The sequence below is a fragment of the Erythrolamprus reginae genome, chromosome Z (genome assembly GCF_031021105.1).
Source record: "Erythrolamprus reginae isolate rEryReg1 chromosome Z, rEryReg1.hap1, whole genome shotgun sequence".
NCBI classification, from domain to species: domain Eukaryota; kingdom Metazoa; phylum Chordata; class Lepidosauria; order Squamata; family Dipsadidae; genus Erythrolamprus; species Erythrolamprus reginae.
The window spans coordinates 150,619,826-150,639,805 of record NC_091963.1 but is presented as its reverse complement, the minus strand read 5'-3'; the positions used below and the strand labels follow the sequence as shown (position 1 = coordinate 150,639,805).

General features: G+C 44.0%; 1 protein-coding gene across 1 annotated transcript in view; it reads right to left on the bottom strand.

Annotated features, from left to right (window-relative positions):
• Nucleotides 1–19,980, bottom strand: part of LOC139154718 (neuroligin-2-like) — a 77,762-nt gene that overhangs the window by 21,892 nt on the left and 35,890 nt on the right. The window contains exon 3 of the mRNA XM_070729635.1: nt 8,181–8,237. Within this exon, the coding sequence (XP_070585736.1) occupies nt 8,181–8,237 (57 nt within the window). The remainder of the gene's footprint in view (nt 1–8,180; nt 8,238–19,980) is intronic.

The window sequence follows — 19,980 nt, the reverse complement described above, 5'->3', positions numbered from 1 at the left end:
AAAGAGAGAGAGAGAGAATGAATAGGTGGATAGGTAGACATAGAGAGAGAGATGAAGAGAGAAAGGAAGAGAGAGAACGAATAGGTAGGTAGACAGACAAAGAAGAGAGATAGAGAGAAAGAGAGATAGAGAGATAATGAATAGTTAGGTAGGTAAATAGACACACACAGAGAGAGAATGAATAGGTAGATAGGTAGACACAGAGAGAGGGATGAAGAGAGAAAGGAAGAGAGAGAATGAATAGGTAGACAGACAGACAGAGATGAAGAGAGAGAGAGATAACAGGTGGACAGACAGACAAAGAAAGAGATAAAGAAAGAGAGAGAGAGAAAGAGAGATAATGAATAGCTAGGTAGGTAGGCAGAGAAAGAGAGAAAGATGAAAAGAGGGAATGAATAGATAGGTAGGTATAGACAGGGACAGAGATTGTTGATAGGTAGACAGACAGTTATAATTGTCAGGTAGATGGGCTGGCTGGCTGCAGGCAGATGATAGACAGACACAGACAGACAGATGGTTGGTAGGTAAGCAGGTGGGTAGAGAGGTAGATAGAGAAAGAGAATTGTTAGGTAGATTGGATGGATGGACGGATGGATGGATAGATGGATATGAGAGACAGAAGGACGGACAGGCAGATAAGTGAGAGAATTGTTACGTTGGATGATGGATGGACGCAGATGATTGAGATAAACAGACAGGATGGTAGAGGGCTGGAGACAGCTAGATAGATGCAATGGATGGATGGATGGATGGAGGACAGCTCCGGATAAAGGGGTAAATAGAAGGATGGGGGGGGGATGGATGGACAGACAGACACATTCAATCCAAGGCATTCTCTAGGCTAGGGCCTCCTCCCCCTCCTCCCTTTCCCTCTCAGCTGGAATAATTTTGCAATAATTTTGAATTCTCTGACCCCAGCTGACCTTCTCTCCTGCAGCAATTACACCCCTGTGGACAAAGGAGGATAGAAAGACATCCCTTTTGCCTTCCTTTCGAGAACTGCTATTTAACACCTTTTATTATTATTATTATTATTATTATTATTACTTAATTAAAAAAAAAACCCTTTCATTTACTTCAGGCCTTTCTTGGCGGCAGAGGAGTGGCAGATGAACCCCAGGGCTAACGAAGCGAGGGGGCCTAGGGTCCCATCCAAGAGATGCTTTACACACACACATGCACGCACACACACACACACACACCAGTGTTTTTCTTGCATCTCTTGGGGTGGAAAAAACTCCCCTGTGCAACGGCACCACCTCCATAATCCTAGGAAAAAACAATCTCCTGGAATTCGGAGGGTTGTGTGTGTATGTGTGTGTAATTTCACAGCTCCCTCCCCCCAAAGCACCTTTCAGGCCTCTGGATGTGAAACGCGGCAGGGCCCCGTCGCACATTGTGGGCCACATGCTACACAAACGACACCCACGCTCTGAAAACTGGAGCAGCGCCTGCCTCGTATAATTCGGTGGGGATTAACCCCAAATCAGAGCTTAAACCGGAGTGGGGTGGGTGGTGGGTGGGAAGAAAGAAAATAAAGGAAGACAAAGAGAGAGAGAGAAAGGGAAAAGAGAAAGGGAGGAAGGAAAGAAGAAAGGGAGGAAGGAAAGAAGTAAGTAAGTAAGTAAGTAAGTAAGGAAGTAAGGAAGGAAGGAAGGAAGGAAGGAAGGAAGGAAGGAAGGAAAAATAGAGACAGGGGAAGAGAGAAAAGAAAGAAAAAGAGAGACAGGAAGGAAGGTAAGAAATAAAGCAAAAGAAAGAGAAAGAAAGAGAGAAAAGAACAAAAGATTAAGAAAGAGGAAAGAGAGAGAGAGAAAGAGAGAATAGAAAGATAAAGAAAGAAAGGAAGGAAGGAAGGAAAGAAAGAAAGAAAGCAAAAGAAAGAAAGCAAAAGAAAGAAAGAAAGAGAGAGAGAGAAAAGAACGAAAGATTAAGAAAGAGGAAAGAGAGAGAGAGAAAGAAAGAATAGAAAGATAAAGAAAGGAAGGAAGGAAAGATAGAGAGAGAAAAAAGAAAGAAAAAGAAAGACAGTAGGAAGGAAGGGAGGAAATAGAGAAAAGAAAGAAAAATTAAGAAAGAAAGAAAGAAAGAAAGAAAGAAAGAAAGAAAGAAAGAAAGAAAACCACTGGGGGGAAAAAGCAAGTTTCTAGTCCTGGTGAGGCAAGCCAGTGGATCTCATTCATTGCTTTAAAAAAATCCCTTCTTTTGTGGGAAAGCACACAATCATGCATGCCCCCCACCCCAGGTTTTGGTTATTTATTTTTATTCTACCTAATTTATATGCAGCCCATTAACTCCCGAGGAGTCTCCCATCAGCCCTTGCGGCAGAAGAGGAGGCTTGGCAAGGCTTCGTGACCATGGTTAAGCCCCTCCCACTGGCCAGGTATAAGGAGAGCAAAATGCCCGCAGAGCATGACCAGCACGGCCAATCGGAGCCGTGCCAGCGAGTTCTCTCCTGGAGAGGATGGCTTTCGTTTTGGCAACTGTTCTTTCTCTCCTGCTCTTTGGCCTGGAGGACTGGGTGGGCAAAATGAGTTAGCTGGCCTTTCCCACAATAGAACTAGTTGGGTCCAGGACTTCCTTCCTTCCTTCCTTCTTTCCTTCCATTCTCTTCTTCCTTCCTTCCTTCCTTCGTCTGCCTGCCTGCCTTCATCTTTCATTCTCTTCCCTTCCTTCCTTCCACCATACCTTCCCTTTCTCTCTTTCCTTTCTTCCTTTTTTAATCTCCTTTCATTCCCCTCCTTCCATTCACCCCCCTTCCTTCTTTCCACTTTTTATTTCCTTTCTTTCATTCCTGTCCTCCCTTTATCCTTCCTTCTTTTCACTCCCCTGTCCTTCCATTCTCTCCTTCCTCCCTCCCTCCCTCCCTCCCTTTTCTCTCATTTCTCTCCTTCCTTTTATTTTTCTTCCCTTTTGCTTTCGGTCCTCCGTTCCTCGGTTCCCTCCTTTTTCTCAGTAACACACCTCATTTTGTAGTGGCCATACATATCAAAACCAACTTTGCAAATTCAACGGGGGAAATGTTGCCAATTCAGACCGGTTCTTTAGAACCGGCAGCGGAAAATTACCGCCACACTCGCAGAAATGGCAGCGATGACTGGCGGGTCCATGCTCCCAAACCAGTCCTCCAGTCGTGGCGGCTTGCAACCCCCCCCCCCCCAAAAACCCCATCTAACCTCTATACATGTGCAAAAGCATGCACCAAGAGTGATTTCTGGGTGGTTTGTGCGACGTGACGGGAGGGCAAAACGCACACTCCCGTCGCAATGTGAACCGTAGAGTAGGGAATGGAATTGGAACCCAGCCCTGAACTGGGGGACCTCAACACATCGGGACAGATTACTTGTGGGACCGCCTTCTGACGTATCAATCCCAGTGACCGATTAGGTCCCACAGAGTCGGCCTTCTCCAAGCTCCATCAACTAGACAATGTCGCTTGGCGGGTCCTAGGGGAAGGGCCTTATCTGTGGGGGGCCTGGCCCTCTGGAATCAGCTCCCCCCGGAGATTTGCACTGACTCTACCCTCCTCACCTTCTTCAAGAGTCTTAAGACTCACCTATGCCACCAGGCTTGGGGCGATTTAGATCTTAGATTTGCGGAGAGGGGCGGTGTACAAATCAAATTAATCAATCTTAGCCCCCTGGCCAATAAATGTGATGTATGACTGTGATTTGAATTTGTTTGATTGATTTTTAATATATCGGATTTTTAGTTTATGTAGTTTTAAATTAATTAGATTTGTCTTCGTGTTTACTGTTTTATATGACATGCTGTGAGCCACCCCGAGTCTTCGGAGAGGGGTGGCATACAAATCTAAATAATAATAATAATAATAATAATAATAATAATAATAATAATAATAATAATAATAATAATATTTACTTATTTATTTATTTATATTTATTTATTAGATTTGTATGCCGCCCCTCTCTGAAGACTCGGGGCGGCTCACAACAGTAATAAAAACAATATAGCAGTGGAACAAATCTAATATTAAAAAACATATACAGTAAAACCCTAACATTATTTTAAAAACCAACCAGCACATTCATACCAAACATAAAACAAAGTATATATTAAAAAAAGCCTGGGGGAAAGGTGTCTCAACTCCCCCATGCCTGGCAGTATAAGTGAGTCTTGAGTAGTTTACGGAAGACAGGGAGGGTGGGGACAGTTCTAATCTCCGGGGGGAGTTGGTTCCAGAGGGCCGGGGCCGCCACAGAGAAGGCTCTTCCCCTGGGGCCCGCCAGACGACATTGTTTAGTCGACGGGACCCGGAGAAGGCCAACTTTGTGGGACCTTATTGGTCGCTGGGATTCGTGCGGTAGCAGGCGGTTCCGGAGGTACTCTGGTCCAATGCCATGTAGGGCTTTAAAGGTCATGACCAACACTTTGAATTGTGACCGGAAACTGATCAGCAGCCAATGCAAGTCACGGAGTGTTGAAGAAACGTGGGCGAATCTTGGAAGCCCCACAATATCATCTTCAGAGAGGGGCAGCATACAAATCTAATAAATTATTATTATTATTATTATTATTATTATTATTATTATTATTATTATTATTATTATTAGTAGAAACCCTTCTATTTGACCTCCAGAGGAGCCAAAGACCCTTCCTCAACAGTCCCCTCCCATCCTTCCACTGGAGCAGCCCCCTGCTAAGTCCTCGACTCACGACCATGCTGGCTTCCATAACCCCTTCCATAAATCCAGGACCTCCTGTTGGGCCCGCCCATTTCTCTTGCTCCTATGCAGCAGGAAAAGAAATTCAGCAGGTTTGCCTTTTGGCCAGAAGAGCCTCGGGGTAGTAGCCAATTAAGCAAATAGTCCGAGGCCCCTAAGACCAGCTCATTCAACTCTGCTTCAGGCAAGGAAGCCTTGTTTTGGATACTGAAATTTTCCTCCCTACCTTGCCCTGCCTCAGTGTTCCAATCGTAAAGGAGGGATGTTCAGGCTTGTCCACTTTTAAGATTTGACAAGTTTAAGATAATAATAACAACAACAACAGAGTTGGAAGGGACCTTGGAGGTCTTCTAGTCCAACCCCCTACTGAGGCAGGAAACCCTACACTACTTCAGACAGATGATTATCCAACATCTGCTTAAAAACGTCCAGTGTTGGGGCATTCACAACTTCTGGAGGCAACTTCTGTTCCACTGATTAATTGTTCTAACTGTCAGGAAATTTCTCCTTAGTTCCAAGTTGCTTCTCTCCTTGTTTAGTTTCCACCCATTGCTTCTTGTTCTACCCTCAGGTGCTTTGGAGAATAGCTTGACTCCCTCTTCTTTGGGGCAACCCCGGAGATATTGCAAGGCTGCTGTCATGTCTCCCCTGGTCCTTCTTTTCATTAAACTACACATAAACCCAGTTCCTGCAACCGTTCTTCGTATGTTTTAGACTCCAGTCTGCGAATCATCTTTGTAGTTCTTCTCTGCACTTTTTCTAGAGTCTCAACATCCTTTTGGCATCGTGGCGACCAAAACTGAATGCAGGATTCCAAGTGTGGCCTTATAAAGTGGTATTAACACATCACGTGATTTCAATTCTGTCCCTCTGTTGACGCAGCCTTGAACTTTTTTGGCAGCTGCTGCTCAAGTCTGGCTCCTATTTAAATGGTTGTCCACTAGGACTCCAACAATATAGGTGGACTTCAACTCCCAGAATTCCCTGGCACTGATGCATTCTTTTCTTTTCTTTTTTTAATGTAAACCGATTGTGGCCTGCTTACTCTCTTATAATCCCTTCCTCTGCAAATCCCTCTGTTTTAGGGAGTATTGAGAAAACCGGTCTTAGATTCTTTCAAGACGAATCCTAGAGCCGGCCAATGACACAGGACCCCAACTTTGGTGGGGTGCTGTGGCAGATCAATCAACCCCACCCCCCACCTCTTTACTATACAGGACCCACAAACCTTTCTCTACTGGCATAAAGTCGCCCTGACTCTGCTAGGAGAAGGGTGACCTATACATTTGACAGATTAAAAAAAAACCTTGGTAAATAAATAGAGGAATGAACCATCTAAACTGGTTCATCCAAAATTTCTCAAAAGTTTTGTGTTTTGCTTCGTCCAAAATTTCGAATGTTGTTTCTTGCATCTATCCCAGGACAGAGGAGATCCAGATGTAACGCCTTTGAAATATTTAGAGATCAGGCCAAGGATGCCAACGTGAGAAGCTAACCAGTTAGGTCCCACAGAATCAACAATGTCGCTTGGCGGGACCCAGGAGAAGAGCCTTCTCTGTGGCGGCCCCGGCCCTCTGGAATCAACTCCCCCTAGAGATTAGAATTGCCCCCACCCTCCTTGCCTTTCGTAAGCTCCTCAAAACCCACCTCTGCTGCCAGGCATGGGGGAACTGAGATACTCTTTCCCCCTAGCCCTTTACAATTTTATGCATGGTATGTCTGTATGTATGTTTGGTTTTTATAATAATTTGGTTTTTAACTGTTTTTTAGTATTGGATTATTATTATATGCTGTTTTATTATTGCTGTTAGCCGCCCCGAGTCTCCGGAGAGGGGCGGCATACAAATCCAATAAATAAATAAAATAAAAATAAATAAATAAATAGCATCCCTAGGAAGGAAAAATATTATTTTTTTCCAGTCAGACCCCACTCATTTCTCCTCTTTCTGCCTCCCCTCACCTTTCGTTTAAAACTTTCTTTTTACAAATTCATGGTTGACTTGGGTCAATTCTCCAGAGGAAAAAAAAGGGCCCTAAATTACAAACAGGACAATACAGGCTGAAATAAAATTTTGCCTCTTTACTTAAACAGGTAATCCTCCACTTATGGCCACAATGGAGAGCGGAACCTCTGTTTTTTTTTCTAACTGAGGTGGTCATTAATTGAGTCATACCTTGTTTTACAACTGTTCCCGTTGGGAGTCGTTTATTAAGCAAAATTTCTAATTATTCTTAAAACTGCTCCTTATAAATGCTGTTTTGCGGAGTTGGGCAGTGTTTAAATCAAATTAATAATGGTATTCTATTTAATTTCCAGTTTTGTGCATATGCAATTCTAGCAGCAGTCACTAAATGCACAATTAAATATATTTCTTCTTTACTAAATTTGTCTGGTAAAATGCCTAACAAAAACATTTAAAGTCAATACCCTGCTTTAATATCTTCTCAAGCCATATTTGAACTTATATCCCATGTTTTTTTAGCTTCCGTACAAGTCTGCCACATATTGTAAAGAGGAACGAGTTACATTTCCAACATTTCATTAATTTATCATTAATGCTACAACTGTCACAAGTACATGTCAGTTGCACACACTCCAGTCGTGATCACATGGCCTCCAGATATGCTACAAACAAGTCTTAATAATAAATAAATATGAGGGTCAGTCTCTTTTAGTCACAACCTCAAATGGTCACTAAACAAAATGTATACACGTATACAGCTGTTTAGTGACTGTTTAAAGTTACAACGGCCGTGAGAAAAAAAGACTTAGGACCATTTTTCACTTTTAATGACCATCGTAGCATCTCTGTGGTCACATGATCAAAATTCAGACTTTTGGCCACTCACTCGTATTTACGACCGTCGCATGGTCCCAAAAGTCACACGCTTTTGCCACCTTCTGACCAGCAAGGGAGCCAGATTCGCTTAACGACCGCAGGGATTTGCTTAACAACAGTGGCAAGAAACATCATAAAAATGGGGCAGTTGATACCTGTCGCTTTGCAACTGAGATTTTTGGTCGTAAATTGAGGACTATCTGTACAGTTCCCACATCCAGCTAAAGCACTTCTCTTTTTTTTCTTTTAGCCAAAAAAAAAAAAATATCTTAAGTCTATCGATCTACCTGGATAAAGACCTTTTTTTCCCCTTCCCCCAAAAATGGGAAGATAGAAAAAAAGAGAGAAAAGTTAAAGAAAGAAGGAAAGTGAACCACTGGGTTGTGTTTTTTTTTTTTGCAAAACAAGAAGGGGGAAAAGGGGGCTTTTGGTCAGGTTGAAGAGAAGATCAAAAAATAAAAAAAGGAAAAAAATGGGAGTGGAATTGGCCAAAATTCACACGGTATTGTATATATATATATATATTTCATGTGTTCTGGTTTTTTTTTTTAATTTAAAAAGAAAAAGTTTAAAAACCAAAAAACGAAAAAGGAAAATATTGTTTGTTTGTTTATAAAAAAAAGAGCAAGATTGTGAAACATGCAGAAAAAAATACCTTCGTCTGGAGTGGGATTGTTAGCTGACGCTTCCTCACGCTTTTTCGTGAGCGGACCTACGAACAAGAAAAAAGAAGAAAAAGGAAAAATGGGACAGGGGGAAAAAAAGAGAGAGAAAGATCAAGAAAAAAAAAAGAAATTGGTTTTTTTTTTTCGGGGTGCATCAAAAAGGGGAAAAAACATTTTTTTTTCTCGTCTTTTAGCAAAATACAAACATTTTTTTTTTAGGTCTGGCTTTTTTTTGGGGGGGGGGGTTGTTTTTGGTTCGTTCGTTCGTTTCATTTTTTCCAGAATTGCGTTATCACGTGCGTGCGCTTGTGCGAGAAGCGGGTTTATTTTTATTTTTTTTATTCTCCCCACCAGCAAAAAATAAAAAATAATACGACACAGAAACACGAGAAGCTGCGAAATGAAAGGTTGGTTAGAGAGAGGAAGCAAAATCGGGCGATGGCGGACGGTTAAATTTGGGGAAAACGTGTTTCCTTGCCTCTTTTGGAGACCTCCCCTTCCCCGAGAGTGGGAAATGAGGGCCTGGATCCCAAGTTCCAATCCTACCGCTGCTCCCCCCCCCCCAGCTGTGCATTTCAAAAGTGGTGGATAATTCAACCAGGAGTGGAAACATCTTTGCCAAATAATTCCTGGGTTGCAAAAGGCTGGACGCCCTGTCTGGCATTTAATAATTAAATTTAAAGTATTGCATTGTAGGATTAAACCTAGAGATCTTGAAACTTGGCCACTTTAACGCTTGTGGACTTCAACTCCCAGAATTCCCCAGCCAGTTCTTTTTTTCTTACTTCCCTGATTTTCAAGATATATTACGTCTCTTGCATTCCCACCATCTATTAAATCTTTTCCAAAAAATGCGATAAAAGTTTAGTCTAGCCAAATTTGTTCTTGTCCTCCATCCAGGCTGACATTTTGTAAACCCTTGCTGACCGGATAATGCTGAGAGTTGAAGCACACAAGTCTTAAAAGTGGCCAAGGTTGGAGACCCCTGATATTAAGTATTTTTATTTATTTACTACTAGAGTTGGAAGGGATCTTGTAGGTCACTTAGTCCAACCCCCTGCTCGAGCCAGGAACCCTACACCGCCCCAGACAAAACGGCAGTCCAATCTCTTCTTCAAAGTCTCAAGTTGTTGCAGGGTTCACAACAAAGTTTATTCAAACCAGCTAGGGAAAAAAAATCAGGGCTAAATCCAAGTAACCCACTAGATTCTATATATCAAGGGTCTCCAAACTCGATCGGTTTAAGACCTGTGGACTTCCGACTCCAAGAATGCCTCGGTTCTTTTTTCCCACTTCCCTGACTTCAAGATGTGTTTATTTATTATTTAATAATAATTAATTTGATTTAATAAATAACTAGATGTATTATGTCTACTGCATTCCCACCATTTTCCAAAAAAAAAAAAAAGAAAACAGTTCTAGCAACAGTGATTCTTGTCCGATCCCAGCAAAACTTCGCTGCTGGGGAATTCTGGGAGTTGAAGTTCACAAGTCTTAAAAGTGGGCTACGTCTGGAGACACCCACCACCCCAATTAACCAATCCTGCCAGGAGGGCAGTCCCAAGGTTTAATGGAAAGGAGGCAACAATATGGGACTTTGTCTTAAAGGAAAGAGGTGGATTATTGGGGTACCACGCCAAGAACGTAGCAAACTTTTGACACAGGCGTTAAAACAAACAAGAGGGCAACCACAGGTGTGTACAAATCGCAGGCTGGTTGTGTGCAGCGGTGGCCAAATTGCAACCATCATAAATTGCAAATTGCAGCGGCTGGTCAAATTGCGGAAGGGATTAAGCCTGGGAAGGGGCTGCGGAAAGATGGACAGGGCGTTTTATGTAGTTCAATATTGGAAGAAGTTGGAAACATTCAAAATTGGAACAAAGTTCTCCATCTCTGTCTCCAACCCTCCTCAGCCTCTCGCCAAACCATCTAAATCGGTGGGAAACTGGGGTTCTCCAGGAAAAACCCCTCCCCAGAATGGCCCACACATACAACACCCACAATTTGTCCCTCTCTTTTCTCCGGGTGTCAAGAGGCAGAATGGTAGCCCTCAATTCTTCCATCACAACTCACCCATGTTTTGGGATAGTAAAGGTGGATAGAGGAAAATTCTGTTCTCTACCCACAATACTAGGACGAGGGGGCCCTCCCTAAAGCTCAGAGGTAAGAAAATGAGAACAAATCAAGGGAAATATTTCTTCACCCAGAGGGTTGTTGGTTGATGGGATTCCCTTCCAGAAGAGGTCGTGACAGCTGTCAGCCTGGAGAGCTTCAAGGCAGGATTAGACAGATTCATGGATGCCAAGCATATAGATGGTTATTGAAACGGAAGTCCAAGTGCCACCTCTATGTTGGTTGAGGCAGGCAGGGTTCCCTTGAGTACCATTTGTTGGGGGTCAGGGGAAAGGGAGGGTCTTGCCTTCTCTTTCTGCTCAAGATCCCCATGGACAATTGGGGGGCCACTGTGGGACACAGAATGCTGGACTCAATGGCCTTTGGCCCCATTCAGCAGGGCTCTTCTTAGGTTCTTATGTTTGAAAACTTCAAGCTACTACCATCTCCAGCCAGGGAGGGCCGTGGACGATGGGTACTACTGTGACCATAACTGCAGAGGTCTTCAAACTTGGCGACTTTTAAGACATAAACTTCAGCCGGTGCTGAAATCCTTTTTTTAAAAAAACAAACAAACCCTACCAGTTCTGTGGGTGTGGCTTAGTGGGCGAGGCTTGGTGGGCGTGGCAGGGGAAATGATACTGCAAAATCTCCATTCCTGCCTCCTCCCCAAATTTCCACAACTGGTTCTCCCAAATCTGTCAGAACCTGCTGAGATTTCACGCCTGACTTCAACTCCCAGAATTCCTTGGTGCTAATGTGTTGTTTTTAAGGTATATATATATATATATACATACATACATACATACATACATACATATATATATATATATATATATATATATGTCACATGTTTTTTTTGCTGAATTTGAAAATTAAGGGAGACTAGGATAGATCTATTTCGGCCTTATTTTGGCCTCATCAGCTAGCTATACCCACTGGGACTTGAACCCGCAACCTTTGCCTTGTAAGGCAGAGAATTATCCTCTAGGCTACAGTCTCCAATCCCTTCAGCTCTGCACCAGGGAAGAGTTACATATTTTTGTGTCAAATCACCCGGGTGTATTGAAGGAATATCACAGCTCCTAATTTGCCTCTCGGCCCAACCTAGGGCCATTTCCAAGGCAGTTAATTTTATTGATAGCCGACAATTCTATCTGTATATATACAGTATACCCAGTGTGGCCTGCTGTTGACTCTCTCAATAAATTTCCTGACCAGTTAACCCTTGGAACAGCTTGCCACCAGAAGTTGTGAGTGTTCCAACACTGGAAATTTAAAGAAGATGTTGGATAATCATTTGTCTGAAGTAGTGTAGGGTTTCCTGCCTACGCAGGGGTTGGACTAGAAGACCTCCAAGGTCCCTTCCTACTTTATTATTCTTGTTGTTTTTATTATTATTATTAATCCCTTCCTCTACGATTTCTGCGTTCCAAGGAGTGGTAGGGGGAAAGGAAAGAAAAACAGCGGAATTCTGGGAGTTGAAATTCGCAAGTCTTTAAGTTGCCATGTTTGAAGACCCTCCTCTCCCCTCGAACTACTGGGAAAAATGGACCGATATGGGAGCCATCAAGTGGCAGGTTTGGATGGCCCAGTGGACATCAGGGGAAGAGAACGGATTCACCCCCACCCCCACCAGCTCCGCTGGTCAATTGGTGAAGGGTTCGAATTCCCCCCCAGCTCTGTTGCCCTATATGTGGATACTGCTTGCCTTAATGCAAGAAGCCAGCGAGAGGAGAAGGGGGCAGGAGGAAGGGGGGGAAAAGCAGAACCAGGTGCAAGAGAGACACCCCTGAAACCTGGGACCAGCTTCTGAGCCCCTCACCCACCCCCAAGGACCCCCCACTCATCCTTTCCAACTGCCCTACTGTTCCATTCCTCCCACTCATACCCCTCCAAAATCCTGCAGATCGTAGCCTTTCCCGCTTCCCGAAACTATAATTCCCAGGGCGCTCCAATGGAGATGTGGCTCGCAAGGTGACGTTTCCACCCTATCCCACCAGTCTCTCTGCCCCCACCCTATGGTTCTTCCGAAAGGCAGCGATGGCCTGTCTTTGACAGCAGGCCTGGGTGCCCTGAATACTACATCTGTCACGGGCAAGTTGTGTTGATTGGACAGGTATGTACGTCTGGTTGATTGGACTGCCGTGGGGTATAATAGGATTTTGTTGGGTTTTTAAAATTATTTTAATGCTTTTAGTATTAATATTGACTTATTTTATTATTGTATTATATTGTGTTTTTATATTGTTGTAAGCTGCTCTGGGTCCTACAAGATTGGAAAGCATAGAAGTAAAATAAATGAAACTGAACTGAACTGAACTAATGTAGGGTCTCCTGTCTAAGCAGGGGGTTGGGCTAGAAGACCTCCAAGGTCCCTTCCAACTCCATTGTTGTTGTTGTTGTTGTTGTTGTTGTTGTTGTTGTTGTTGTTGTTGTTATAAATTAAACTAAACTAGGCTAAACTAAACTAAGCTAAGCTAAACTAAGATAAACTAAGCTAAACTAAACTAAACTAAACTGAAGACCTCCAAGGTCCCTTCCAACTCTGTTGTTGTTGTTACTGTTATTATTATTATAAACTAAACTAAACTAAGCTAAACTAAACTAAAACTAAAACGAAAAGTGAAACTAAAACTAAAACTAAAACTAAACTAGTGTAGGGTTTCCTGCCTAAGCAGGGGGTTGGACTAGAAGACCTCCAAGGTCCCTTCCAACTCCATTGTTGTTGTTGTTATTATAAACTAAACTAAACTAAACTATGCTAAGCTAAGCTAAGCTAAGATAAACTATGATAAGCTAAGATAAACTAAACCAAACCAAACCAAACTAAACTAAGGGGCACCTGATCCAGGTGTTGGCTATCCTCCCTTGGACCTGTGGAAATGGACCACCGGGTTCCTGTGGAAGGATTTTTCAGGTAAGGATGGGGTGGCCAGGTGGATCCATTCAGCTGTGCACACCTGAGCAATAAACCAGCTTAATCTCCTGCTGGGCTTCGATTTTATTTAAAAGCTGGGGGAAAGGCAATGAATCCCCAAAACCTGTTTTATATTAAAATTTTGGAAACTGCAGCTGGAGGAAACCTTATAATTTTTTTTATAAGGGCCCCCCTTGACTGATAACCGTTCGAAGCAACGGCACTAGGGGGGGAAAAAACAGGGACCTGCGATCGGTCCTCACGTTTACGACTGTTTCATCTTTACGACAGGTTGCAGTGGTTGTGGGGTTGGGTGTCGCGTGATTCCCTTTCGATGAGTGACGTCCCCAAGGGAGAGCCTAGTTTGCTTGATGACAATGGTGAGCGAGGGCAAAAAAGGCCCCCGCTGAAAAGGTCTGCCTCACTTAGCGACGGAAAAGTTGGGGCTCAATGGCGGTCGTAAGCAGAGGACTTCCCAGAAATGGGGGGGTTTTTTGGGGGGGGTGAAGAGAGTTTAAATGATGGAGTGGAAACTTCATTTAGGGACCCCGGCTTCGCCTGCCAATTATCCCTCAACCCCCACCCCAATATTATTATGTTTCATAGATATACCTGCAGATTTAGGTAGATTTATGCTGCCACTCTTCTTCTCCCCAGCCCTCCCCTGCCTGAATTGGGGGGTGGGGTGGGGGGAGAGGGCCGACTTTTAATTATAGGGGGGGAGAACCTCCAAACTAATTGGGAGGAAGCAACACAGGAGGTTTCTTTTAATGGCCAATTGTGCCGGGGTGTTGCTTTCTTCCAATTAGTTTGAGTGGGGGGTGTCTGCGGTTTCCCCCCTGATTTGACTAAGCTGGAATTGGGGGAGGGGGAGAGGGAAAAACATTTCATCCTGCTATTGCACATCTGCCCTAAGGGGAGGGGAGAGGAATGAGAGGAGGAGGAGGAGGAGGAGAAAAGGAGGAGGGGAGGGGGAGGAAGAGGAGGAGGATGGCAAAGAAGAGGAAGAGGGAGGAGGAGGAAGAGAAGGAAGAGGAGGTGGAGGAGGAGGAGGAACAGGGGGAGAATAATAATAATAATAATAATAATAATAATAATAATAATAATAATAATTTATTAGATTTGTATGCTGCTGTCCATCCGTGGAGAGGGGGTGGAGGAAGAGAAGGAGGATGGCGAAGAGGAGGAAGAGGGAGAGGAGGAAGAACAGGGGAGGAGGAATAATAATAATAATAATAATAATAATAATAATAATAATAATAATAATAATTTATTAGATTTGTATGCCGCCCTCTCCAAGGACTCAGAGGAAGAGGGGGTGGAGGAAGAGGAGGAGGAAGAGAGGGAGGAGGAAGAGGAGGAAGTTGGGGAAGAGAAGGAGGAGGAGGAGGAAGAGGGGGAGGAAAAGAAAGAGGAGGAGGAAGAGGAAGAGGAGGCGGGGGAGGAAGAGGAGGAAGAAGAGGAGGAAGGAAGAAGGAAAAAGAGGCCGAGATTGAGGAAGGAAGAAGGAGAGAGAGAGAGAGGAGGCTGAGAATCTATTGCCTCTTCCTCTTTTTTCCAAATTAAACCCATTTTTCACCCGCTAGAAACTCCCGGGGGGGGGGGGGGTTCTCGTCCCGGTCAGCAGAAACCTCTTGGCCTGCCCTGCTTTCTGCCACTCTGTCTTACCCCCCACCCTGTCCAACCACCCCATGGAGGATTGGAGTGTTTGCAGGAGGGGTAGGAAAGGGCTCTGCTGCCCCCACCCCAATCATGGGAACCCCTTCTCCCCACACCCCAGCCCCCACACCCTCCAAGGAGCTTTTCCTGCAACTGAGCATCAAGGATGAGAATCTGCAAAGGGGGGGGCGGGTGGCAGGGGGAGGGAGTGCGAAGAAGGGGAGGGAAGAGATTTTTTGGGGGGTGGGGGGTTGTCTGCACCCCCATCCTCATCAACCAAAAAAGGGAGACTCAGCTGTCTCGTTTTGCTGTCTCTCCCCATTTCGGATTTTTTGCCTGAGCTGGGAGTTTTTTGGTTTTTTTTAATGCAATTTTTTCCCCCTGTTGCCAAGGCAACCTGAACTTAGCGGTACTGCAAAAGAACGGGTGGCGGGCTGGGAAATTGGGGAAGGGGGGGGAAGCGGACGCCCCGCCCGGAGGGAAGGAGGGGAGGAAGGACTCCGCCAGCCCTCGCTTCATTAACTCAGCGTCCTCGACTTACAACAGTCTCTTTTATCGACCATCCAACGGTACGATGGATGGGGAGGGGGGGGCATGGGATCAAAATCTGGATGGTTGGCAACAGAGGCTCGAAGACGGTCGTAGAATCTGATGGACAAGAGTTGGAAGTGATCTTGTGGTCATCTAGTCCAACCCCTTTGTGTTTTATCTCTCCTTAGGCTCGAACTCACAACCTCCTGGTTGTGAGGCAAGAGGTGGGGTTTCCAGGCGATCCCCTTTTGTGACCGACTGGCGGGAAGTCGGATTGGTTTAACGACCACATTTACTCGTTTAAAAACGGCGGGGATTCCCTTCACGAGGGAGGAAAGTTAAAAAGAGGCGAAACTCAAACCCGTGTCTTGCTTAGCAACGGAGGGAGTTGGGGCTCTGCTGCGGTTGTAAGTCAAGGACTGTCTGCGATGATGAGGATGAGGATGATGTAAGGTTTCCTCCCTAAGCAGGGGAGGTTGGACTAGAAGACCTCCAAGGTCCCTTACAACTCTTGTCATTCTGTTTCTTATTACTTCTGTTTCTATTTGTCAAGGAAAAAAGCCACCTTAGAACGAAGGAGGAATTTCCCCATGGTGAGAACAATTAAGCTGTGGAACTACTTGCCACTAGGTACTGGACGTTTTCAAGAAGAGATTGGACCGCCATTTCTCTGGAGTGGAGTAGGGTTTCCTGCCTAAAGAGGGGGTTAGACTAGAAGACCACCAAGGTCTCTTCCAACGATGATGATGATGATAATAATAATAATAATAATTATTATTATAATAATAATAATATATTAATAATTATGTAATAATTATTATTAGTATTACATTAGTATTACATTATTACATTAGTATTATTTTGTTTGTTATTATTGTTGTTTTGTTTGTTGTTTTGTTGTTGTTATTGTTATTATTATTATTATTATTATTTAGATTAGAATAGCAAGAGTTGCAAGGGACTTTGGGATAATAATAATAATAATAATAATTATTATTATTATTATAATAATAGAAGAATAAGAAGAACAGCAATAGCTAGTACTACTACTACTGTTGTTGTTATTATTATTATTACTCGAAAAGTAATTGGGCGGCAAATTAAATTAAATTAAATTAAATTAAATTAAATTAAATTAAATTAAATTAAATTAAATTAAATTAAATTAAATTAAATTAAATTAAATTAAATTAAATTAAATTAAATTAAATTAAATTAAATTAAATTAAATTAAATTAAATTAAATTAAATTAAATTAAATTAAATTAAATTAATTAAATTAAATTAAATTAAATTAAATTAAATTAAATTAAATTAAATTAAATTAAATTAAATTAAATTAAATTAAATTAAATTAAATTAAATTAAATTAAATTAAATTAAATTAAATTAAATTAAATTAAATTAATAATAAATTTATTAGATTTGTATGCTGCCCTTCTCTGAGGACTTGGATCCCATATATCTGCCCACCACCGACTTCTGCACAAACCCTGCTTTGGCCAGGATTGGATGTCGCCTCAAAGGTTTTAGGGACTAGGAAGGGAAGGAGGGAGACCCCCACCCAGCCAAGGCCAGCGGGGGTGGCAGGGAAGGAAGGCAGATCCCTTCATCTTCCTTCTTGCCAGCCGAGACACACGTGCATTTGTGTGCGTGTGTGTGAGTGTGTTTGTACACACGCCACACATCAGATTCAGGTTATGGCAAGGAGATGGGGGGGGCTCTTAACCAGGTTTCCTGACCCTGCGGTGACCCCCACTCAGCACCCATCTTGGCAGAGGACAGCCACGGGAAGCGTGCATTTGCACACATGCGTGCAAAGCGAGATGGACTGGCATTTGGGCCGCTGGGCAAGAGTTTCCACACGCTGTCCGCAATGAAGGATGTTACCAGTTGGGGGTTTTGCCTGCACAGAAGACCCCCTTGGTTTTAGGGGAGGGGGCTCGAGTTGCTTAAACAGGTGAACAGAGCTGAAAGGGACCTTGCAGGTCATCTAGTCCAGCCCCACCCAGCAGCACCAGGCAGGGGTTGGCGTGTCGAGATCCGAACCCACAGCAGAATTGATGGATGGGAGACATTTGGGGCTCATAAAATGAGCCCAGGAAAATAGGAGAGCAGCTGCCTTAACTAAGGGGGGATAGTACCCCAAATGAGAAATAAATGAATACAGGTAGTCCTTGACTTTTAACCTTTCATTTAGAGACCATTTGAAGTTACAACGGCGCTGAGAAAAAGCAACGGAGGGCTGTTTCCCCACATCCAAGTGGTGACGTGATCAAAATCCAGCCTATTTGACTCGTAGTTGCGACCGGCTGCGGCGCCACGGAGTTACCAGTGCCCTCCCCCCTTTTTTGCGACCTCTTGACCAGCAAAGTCCCTGAGGGAAGACAGGTTCACTTAATGACCACGGGGCTTACTTAAAACAGCTATGTTATTTTCCCAACAATGGAAGGCTTGACTCATTTAATGACCAGGGGGGAAAAAACAGCGACCACTAAAAGGTGTTAAAATTGGATGCAGCTCATTTAGCGACGGGCTCGCTAGGCCAAGGAAATCCAGGTTCCCATTGTGGTCATAAGTCGAGGACTGCGGATGGAGGGAGAGTAAAATCCAGAGATTTATAAAAAAGGAGGAAGGAAGGGGACTTATGGGATCTCCATTCGGCTGTCTTTAGGTAGTCCTCAATTTATGACCATTGGCTCAGCGACCGTTTGAAGCCTCTCACCTCTCGCGCCCTCTCTTTTACCACCATCTCACTTAGTGACGGAAATTCATAACTCTTCCAGATAGTCCTCCACTTAGAACCGCAACCGTGGCCACAATTCCTGCTTGGCCAGCACCCAAATTTCAATCTTGTGACCGTAGGATGCTGGGATGGTTGTAAGTCCGAGGAAAACATTTTTTTTTTAAAAAAAAAAAGCCAGTTTGGCCCCATTTTGCAACCTTGTTTCTGGCCGCCATCACAAAATGAATCGCCATGGTCAGTAACCTAGTACCACAACCCACCAGCCGTTAAGTGAATTCAACTTTCCCGATGACTTTACTTATAGGAAGGTCAGAAAAGGGGGGGGATGACATGACATGACACCCACCTACCCCCGGGGGGATACGGCAACAGGCATAAGACCATGCCAGTTGCCAAGCCTCTGAATTTTCTTCATGCGACCGCGGGGGATGTGGCAAACGGTTGTAAGTGTGAAAAATGCTCCCCAGTCACATTGTTTCAGTGCCGTTGTAATTTTGAACGGTCATTAAATCGACGGTTGTTAATTCGAGGACTGCCTGTAAAATCCGCAGGTTTTAGGACCTTCAAACTTGGCTACTTTTAAGACTTTTGGACTTCAACTCCCAGAATTCCCCAGCTGGCTCTTTGTTTCACTTTGGTGAGTTCAAGATATACAGTATTGTGTTTACTGCACACCTACCATCTATGAAGGCAGTTGCCCTATGTGGCTGGCTGGGGAATTCTGGGAGTTGAAGTCTACGTGTCTTCAAATAGCCCAAAGTGGGAGACCCTTGATTTAATCCTTGTAGACTTCAACTCCCAGAATTCCTCAGCCAACTCTTAGTTTCACATTGCTGAAGTCAAGATATATTACGTTTACTGCATTCCCACCATCTATGAAGGAAGTTATCCTACGTGGCTGGCTAAGGAATTCTGGGAGTTGAAGTCCACGAGTCTTCAAGTGGTCAAGTTTGAAGACCTCTGATTTAAGACTTGTGGACTCCAACTCCCAGAATTCCTCAGCCAGCTCTTAGTTCCACATTGCTGAAGTCAAGATATATTGCACTCATTGCATTCCCACCATCTAAGAAGAAAGTTACTCTATGTGACTGACTGTGGAATTCTGGGAGTTGAAGTCCACAAGTCTTCAAATAGCCCAAAGTGGGAGACCCTTGATTCGAGCCTCATAGACTTCAATTCCCAGAATTCCTCAGCTCTTAGTTCCACTTTGCTGAAGTCAAGATGTATTACGCTCACTGCATTACCACCATCTATGGAGGAAGTTACCCCACATGGCCAGCTGGGGAATACTGGGAGTTGAAGTCCTGATTTAGGAGCCAACATTTCCAACACAGCTGTGGAAACCTTCTCAAGAAATTTCTGGACTGCTCAAGATTGGGTTGAAAGAAAGGTGAGGAGGGGGTCCCAAATGAACCCAACCCCTGCCCAGTTGTGGTTCTGTGCATTCCCTCAGGGAGGGGGCTGCCCCTCCCTCCACACCTTGCAAGCCCTTCCATGGATACCCCAAAGAATAAGACCTCCTGCCTTTTGAGGTGCCACCTCCAATTGGCCCATCTTCAGAAAGAGAAAGAGAGACCCTCATTTTCCAACCGGAGAGACCCTCACTCCAAGGAAAGTGGGCTTCATTTGCCTGCTGGAAGAAAGCTCTTGCACCCCCCACCCACCCCCTCTCCAAGAAAAATTAGACGGGCACACCTTGGGCGAAGCAGGGGTGACGTTGGCACAATGCGTCAGGTTGCAGACGGGACAATTCAAACGGGGAAAGAATTGAGGGAAGAAAAGTGGGCAAAGGGGGTCTTGGTAGGGAAGATCCCCCCCGGAA